Source organism: Crinia signifera, chromosome 2, assembly GCF_055691185.1.
Source record: "Crinia signifera chromosome 2, ASM5569118v1, whole genome shotgun sequence".
Classification (NCBI taxonomy): Eukaryota; Metazoa; Chordata; class Amphibia; order Anura; family Myobatrachidae; genus Crinia; species Crinia signifera.
In genome coordinates this window covers 358,888,894-358,897,250 of record NC_139218.1, presented here as the reverse complement: position 1 = coordinate 358,897,250, position 8,357 = coordinate 358,888,894, and the positions used below count along the sequence as shown (strand labels likewise).

General features: G+C 45.4%; 1 protein-coding gene across 1 annotated transcript in view; it reads left to right on the top strand.

Moving 5' to 3' along the window:
- The first annotated feature begins 904 nt into the window (after nucleotides 1–904).
- Nucleotides 905–8,357, top strand: part of PAN3 (poly(A) specific ribonuclease subunit PAN3) — a 69,361-nt gene continuing 61,908 nt past the window's right edge. The window contains exon 1 of the mRNA XM_083169860.1: nucleotides 905–1,602. Coding sequence (XP_083025986.1) covers nucleotides 1,323–1,602 — 280 coding nt within the window. The 5' untranslated portion in view covers nucleotides 905–1,322. The remainder of the gene's footprint in view (nucleotides 1,603–8,357) is intronic.

Below are 8,357 nucleotides of genomic sequence, written 5' to 3'. Positions count from 1 at the left end.
CGCTGTTTAACCCTTGCAGGACACCAGCTACTTATTCAAAATGATGAAATCTGGGACCTATGCCCACTTTAGTGCCCATTTTCTGCCCAAATCCTTGTTAGTCAAAATAAATGGCAAGTGGGTCATATGTAAGTGATCCCCCTGTGTGGATTCCAAGTTTACATTTTTTGGACCAACGCTGTTTAACCCTTGCAGAACACCAGCTACTTATTCAAAATGATGACATCTGTGACCCATGCCCACTTTACTGCCCTATTTCTGCCCAAATCCTTGTTGGTCAAAAGAAATTTCAAGTGGGTCATATGTATCTGACCCCCCTGTGCAGGTTTCAAGTGTCATACTGTTTGACCAACGCTGTTTAACCCTTGCAGGACACCAGTTACTTATTCAAAATGATATCTGGGACCCATGCCCATTTTTGTGCCCATTTTCTGCCCAAATCCTTGTTGGTCAAAAGAAATTGCTAGTGGGTCATATGTAAGTGACCCCCCTGTGTTTTCTGCAGTCAAATTTGTGGTCCAAGATTCATTAACCCTTGTAAAAGTGATTGTCCTGAATAAGAAGCTGGAGCTCGAATAAGAAGCCAACTTCAGCCTCGTCACTGTCCCTGACACTGTCACTCCTGATTGCTTCAATCCTTCGATACCCCACTCACTCTCTTTCCCTTTACTTCTGACAGCCTCTCTGTTTCCGAGACACCCCCCTCCTCACACCCATTTTGTCTCTCACTCTTGCTCCCCTAAGGGGGCACTGTAGTAGTGACAAGGTGGTGGCGTTAGGGGGGAAGCTAGTGGATAAGGGGGTGCTTTGAAGATATTGCTATGGGGCCCACAGAGTCTAAGTTACGCCCCTAACACCAGCACTGTGGAGCGCCCCTGGTGACGCAGGAGAACCCTCACGACGTCACAACAAGCGATGGGAGGGCGCTGAGGACACCCGGGCCGCCGCACTGCTCTGGCTGGCACCCGCTGCTGTTGCCGGAAGCCGCCGGGCAGCGCAGATAAGCGCGGACTGACAGTGAGCGGTGAGTGGAGCAGTGGGGGGGAGGCCGCAGCTCCCAGCATTCCCCGGGCCGCGCAGGCGCAGAACACGGCGAGCTCAGGAAGAGGAACACAGGAAAACAGCAGCAGCAGTGAGGGGAATCAGCCAGGGAGCGCTGCCCGGGAGAGTCGGAGCACAGGAGGGGGCGTACAGACAGCAGCCCGGGCCCTCCCCCCCGCTGGTGACCCGCAGCATAGGCCCGGGGCAGCACCGCCACTGTCACACGGGAGCCCCCCCATGCTGGCGCCTAGCACCGAGCCAGGAACAGCTGTACCGCGGCCATGAACGCTGGTCTGACCCCGAACCCAGTCGCGGCGTCGGTGGTGGCGGCGTCCCCGCTGGGTCCCGTGGGGTTGCCTGGGGTAAAGCTGAAGTACTGCCGCTACTACGCCAAGGATAAGACCTGCTTCTACGGGGACGAGTGCCAGTTCCTGCACGAGGAGCCGCTGGGCATCCATAGTAGCAGCAGCCTGGTCGGGTACCCGCCGCCCGTCATGCCCATCACCCCCGGGGGCAAGAAGGTGGAGCTGGGGGGTCTGGTGGACGGACAGCGCCTGGCCAGTAAGTACGGGGAGGCCTGGTCGGGGTTGCAGGGGGGAGGGGGTCTGTACATAACAGTGTGGCATCCCCGGGAACACCCCTGTCCTGTGCATCAGGTAGCAGGGCACGCTGAAACTTGTAGTTCCCCCACAGCTGCTGCCACTGCACCTGCTCCTTGTCACCAGTGTCAGCAGCAGCAGCTCTCCTGTCTGTATATATACAGGGGAAGTGGGAGGGTCTGCCCATATGTAGCCTCTTCCTATGGAACCTGTACTAATGTTACCAAGGCCAATGTTGTCACTTGTGTTCAGTAACTGTAGAGAGATGGCATGGTCATTGTGCTTTCTATGACAGTGATTATTATTTCATCTATTTACAGTTTCTTATATAGCGCAACATATTTCGTTGCGCTTTACAATTGGATAGGCCAATGCTGTCCTACAAAGCCTTCACTTTGCAGCCCCCAGTTTCTTCCTACTATGTTATTGCCTTTTGTTTCTTATACCTTGTAATAATTGACTATCTGATATGTTACAATAATTGGGTATTTCTTTCCTTTGATTAAAGTCCTATTAATTTGACCTTTTTGAGATGAAGGTAGTGGGCCAGCCGCTGCTGTTCTTAAAGTGTATCGGTTGCTTATTACTGTTGTAGGTGCTATGTTTAATTCAGTAGAATGGTAAATCATGTGCGCTGTTTTAACAGCCTTTATGAGACTTGCATTTAGATTATTTGAAACATGGATAAATAACTTTAGCAACTATGTTTTGGTGAGTGTACAGTATATATGCATGCATAGCCTACCTATGTACCATGATATGCGTTGCTTTACAAACAGATTTTTTTCCAACAACAAATGTTTGTGGAGTTGAATGAGATGAGAGCGCAATGAATTAAGGGGGTGCTGCCTGCCAAAACATAAAAAGGAGGTACACCGCCTCCTATAGAACTCAGAATTGCAAAAAAGTATGTTTTTGGTTGGGCGCAACCTCCTTAAAAAATGTTCTATACACGATGTAACTAACAAAGATTTATTGAAGAAGACAACAGAACGATGTAAAACAAAATAAAGATACTTTTTGACACCCTATGGATCGCATTTCATTTCATCTCTCGGGGGTGATATTTAGAATGTATCATCTCACCATAAGTGGGTGCTGCGGTGTGCTAGGCTTCCACTGAAGTTCTGCGGCACCACCGCAGGCGGCTTGTTAGGTGTAGATCCCCAGGATAAAGTCTAAGGCGGCAGTATGTGTACACATCCAGCTTGAAAAAGGAGACTTGCGTGTCTCCGAAACACGTTGCTGCTACAATTTGCGACACATACGTGTCGATTGCCAGTGCACTAATTGCACTTTATCAGTACTTGGACACTTTATTCTTGGACGCACTTTTGCACTTTATCCTGGGGATCTACACCTAACAAGCCGTCTGTGGTGGTGCCGCAGAACTTCAGTGGAAGCCAAGCCCACCGCAGCACCCACTTATGGTGAGATGATACATTCTAAATATCACCCCCCGAGAGATGATATGAAATGCGATCCATAGGGTGTCAAAAAGTATCTTTATTTTGTTTTACATCGTTCTGTTGTTGTCTTCAATAAATAAATCTTTGTTAGATACATTGTGAATAGAACATTTTTTAAGGAGGTTACAAACAGATTTCCCACTGAATTTGGGTACTTGCATCAGGTTCAGGTATGGAGGTTTTGCCATCACTATGCACTTTATACTCTCAACTATACTTGATTGTGAAGAGCAAACAACCTATCTGTTGATGACGAGTAGAGTATGTTAGACGTTAACCTGAAAAGTAGGTCTAGGTATATTTGCATCAAGTGTCGCACAAAAGACAATCCTGTGGTGTATTCCAGTTAGGAACCTGGGTACAATTTTGAAATTGCTTCCTGACACTTGATTGCATCCTCCTGATTTTGTTTTTAATTGGATGCTTTGTAACTTATTGCTATGCATACTTTGTCAGATGTTTTTTTTTTTTTTTTTTCAGTCTGTAAGACAAATCTGAAACCCTTCAGATATCAAGGGGATATTGCACAGTATGGTCATATTTGCTTTCTTCACCTGGTGATGACACCTTTTATCGCTCTCATGTGAAGCATCAGGGGCATGTATCCTCAGCCATGGCAGTGCATACAATGACAGATGCAGCCGAACAGTGATCTGGCCATTGGATCATTGCTGATCTGTTGTGGCCATACGCTTTGCAATCATCAGCCTGATCCACCAAGAAGCTGTAGATTGGGCTAATAATTGAATAATGTATGCCCAGTTTTACAGCCAATAACATACAAGATCTACGGTACTTGTTTCCTAGAACGGCGCCCGATTTCACTACATACGGTACCGTAGTGAAATTGCATCGCATGCGTTTTTTGCGTGGCATGCAATGCGATTTTCCTATGTAATTTATTCACTGCTCTCCGGCAGTGAATAAATTCCATACATCGCATCCGATATAAAATCGGGTGCGATCGCATCCGATATTGGATCTGATTTTACAGGATATTGGATCCAATATCGGATGCGATGTATGTAATTTATTCTCTGCCAGAGAGCAGTGAATAAATTACATAGGAAAATCGCATCGCATGCCATGCAAAAATTACATGCAATGCGATTTTCTTACGCAGAATAGCCCACTAAGCTATTTGCTTAGTGGGCGCGACGCTCTGGGAAACAAGTACCAGATCTACTGTAGTTCCCTCATTTCTGACTGGCTGAAATCCTCCAGCCAGTCATAGCTCAGCTTGAATGTGTTAAGTTAAAATGTATAAGTATACAAAGTAGTCACCTAAGGATGAACAGCTGAAGTATACAATGGAGCTCTAAAGAAAAGCACTTGTACTGTACGTTTTCACTTGATCTACTTTCAATGCCCAAAGTTAGTTCATTTTTACCCAAAAATGTAAGCTAGATAAAATTGGAAGCGCTTGCGAACATACTTTAATAATGAACGCGCTTGCCTGGAAGGGGTTAGGGGAGTTAAAAAAGCTTAATGTTTCCATGAGTGGCATTGGTTGGTATTGGGAATATTGGTTAGAGTGGCACTGGGGATCACACAGTTGGACAGTGAGCTAGACTTTCCCTAAAATACCTGCTCGTATTGTCTGCATGGTCCATGTGGTGCTGTCATATCTTGGTCCACGTCTCTGTCTCCCGAATTCTGCATTTATTATTATTTTTTTTTTTTTGTCTGGCTTGAAACCGGAAGTTCGGGTAACGTGCTTCCGGTTGTCCGTTCAACTCTCCCGGCTTCTGCAGCCAACACGTTTCGGGTTCGTCACTCTTTAGTCAAGGATGCCAGGCCTTCGCTGGTACTTCCTTTTTATACTGCTTAATGGACTTCAGTGCATTTCCCTGTGCAGTCGAAAGCATGTGACTAACCCAAAAATGTAAGCACGTAAACTAAAATGTAAAACCAGGCATGTTTTGGATTTATTAATTCTATTTTATATTCCAGGATTCAAATTGCAGAAAATCGGTCCCTTTCAAAAGCCGCTGCTTATAAATCTATCTCAAAAGACTTATGTCCCAACTACATCTATCTCAAAAGACTTATGTCCCAACTACAGATGAGCAACATTTCAGCTGTAACTTATTCTGAAGTTTACTGCAGAATGTGGGCTTTAGTGTATCCTGCCCAATCAAATAGAAGAATTTATGAACATTTATCTATATAGTGCTTGTAGTACATTTGTGAACAAACAATATAGTAAAACTAGACTGTATAATAACAGACATAGTGGTTACAGGGCCCTGTTTACAGTCTACAGGGAAGTAGGCGTTTGATACATTAAGTGCATAGTGTTTATGGGAAATGTATCCGACTTTCTAAAGAGTGAAGAAGTTAGCCATAAAAACCATTCAACTTTTCTCTCATTTTATACAATGTACTTGCTATAATTCATTGTTTGCTATTGGCAACTGCTCCACTTGTCTACTTCTACATTCTTCAGCTATGTACACACTATAACCCCTTTCAGATCGCAAATAACGGGTCGCACCTGGATTTGGACAGGGTCCGTGCCGGGGGCGATCCGGCATTTGCGCTACCTGTGGCTGTCAGTGACCTGGGGGGCGGGGTGGGGGAGGAAGTATCACTGAAGTGACACTGCTGCCCCCTCCATAGCAGTGAATGGTACCCATGTCACTCGAACCGGGTTACCCATTCAGACTGTCCAGCAACCCTGCTCCGACCCAGGTAAAACCATTCTTTTAATCTGGGTTGGAATGTCTGGTCGCTGGACCCAAGTTTTTCAAAATGGTGCTTTCACACTGCACAGAGACCCGGTTGACCTTTCAAAACCCTGGGTTGGACCAGGGTTATTTGTATAGTATGAAAGGGGTATAATTGGGTTGATTTTGCCCATAATCAGATGATCAGCCTCATTTATTGTTTAATGTGTATGCATGAGCACGTCACGATTAAAACAGTTAAAAACCAACACACACAAATGTATTCCTTCAATTGTTCCCTGGTATTCCTTCGATTATCCCCAGGGTAGGTCTAGACCAGAAATGTCAATTATCCGATATGGGGCTGCGTGTGCGTGTGTGTGTGTGTGTGTCTGTGTGTGTGCGCGCGCATTCTTAATATTCTGCCCATATTCCAATGGTTTACTGACACTGTCATCCTCGTTGTGGGTGGACATATGCAAATTTAGTCTTGTGTGTCAGAAAATTGCTAGTTTGTAATAGCATAATGTATATTGGGACTTTCATTTGACCAAAAAAATTGTCCTGTTTGTCATCCCGATCAAAAGAAATAAGACCGTATGCTTTATATTAGGTACACACCTTAAGGTAGCGAGCCCGCGAGGGGCGGCGGTATGCTTCCTCCGACCTTTTTCATACCCCCACTATCCACGTCGGCGTGGAGTTGATTTTATATAGTGTGGTGAGCATACGCACATTACTTCAGACGTATTACACGTCCCCTCGCCACACTTCGGGCTCGGTGGCTTGCTGCGCTCGCCACACTATATAAAATCAACTCCACGCTGATGTGGATAGTGGGGGTCTGAAAAGGTCGGAGGAAGCATACCGCCGCCCCTCGCGGGCTCGCTGTGCTCTCCACGCTTCGGGTTGACGTTGATCGTGGCGTTAACAATGGGGGGCATACAATGAAAAATGGGGTCTGGGGGGCATTTAACATTGGTTCCAATGTAAAAATCGGGTCAGTTGGGTCAATCGCATCGCATACGATTTGGTTGCATGCAATGCGATCGACCCGATTTCATACAATTAAAATCGGTGGCGCCGTGCTAGGAAACGAGTACCGACAAATTTGTTAAATAAAACTAATTCAACCAAACAATGGTTTCTGTCAGTTTTGCAACGTTTGCACCCCTACATTACAAGATTTTTGTTATCAACAGACAGATTGAACAAACAACTCTTTAGGTGTGTACCTAGGTCTCAGAGGAGATGTATCAAGCCACCAATAGGCTTATTGCATATTGGTGGCACCCACAACAATGAAGAGAGCAGAATTTAATTGTTGCTGACTTGTTTACCTGGCTGAATTCGCACAACACCCACCGATGTTTATGGCGGCTGGATCTCTTGCGAAAGTAATGTAAATCAGCTGGGTAAAGGGTGCAAATTGGGCTGCCATTGCCAGCATTTACAGGATGCAACAACATTTGCCCTTTTCGCCCCCAAAATGTAATTCTGCCTTATGTGGGGCTATGTGACTCAGCTGGAGTGTCTGAGTATAGATGGAGAATAAATGTTGTGGGTTCTGTGTAGTAGCAGTAGTAATTAGGTTCTGTAATTAGGAAAAAAAGAAAGCTTCCCTAAAGAGATTACGGGAAACACATGAAGATTTGGCGGCTAGAGGGAATTCCGCAAAGTGGATGCTGCTGAAAGAAATCTGGGAGCAGGTAATGCATGTTGGAGTGAGGTGCAGGAGTGATTTTGTTGGGAGATATTTGGAGAAAAGGATGTACAGTATATTTTACTGCAGTTGGGTTCTTGTCTTTTGTTTATAGAAGTATTTTGTGCAGAGTGGAGAAGCTGTTGAACATTCTGCAGGAAAAATTAGTCTAGCGACAACATTCCGAATAGAATATAGGGATTTGTTACAATAATATCTAAATAATAGATATTAGGGATTTGTTACAAAATTGTTCATGTGAGAGATCATTAATCTGTGCTACCTACCATACTACGCGATTGAAGCCCCATTTCTAAGCGATATGACTAGCTTGCTTATAAATAAAGTACAAATCGCTGTGTGTGTGTGTGTGTGTGTGTGTGTGTGTGTGTGCCCCATAGCGATGGGATGCACTGGAGGAGGAGAAACTCCAACTGTTGTGAAACTACAAGTCTCAGCATGCCTTGCCACGGTTTTGCTATTAGGGAATGCTGAAACTATGGCAAGGCATGCTGGGATGTGTAGTTTCACAACAGCTGGAGGGACACCGTTTGAACATGCCTGTCCAAAGTCAAAGTGCCTGCATTAGCCTTTTACAGCACAAAATAAAAAACAAACTAACAACTTGAGTCTATTTTTGAATGTTTCCAGAGTGGAAACTTCTCTAACTGAGCGGGGAAATGAGTTCCATAGAGTTGGTGTACCCCCCCCCCCCCCCCCCCAGATTAATTCAGGGAGATTCTGGGTGCTATTAGTAGTCCTTCATCAACCAATCGCAGTAATTGAGTGGGACAATAGGGGATCAGAAGCCACCAATCACTGCGGGCTGTAGGAACTAGGAAGCTCTCGCAGGTGTTGTGATGCGCCCACCATGCAC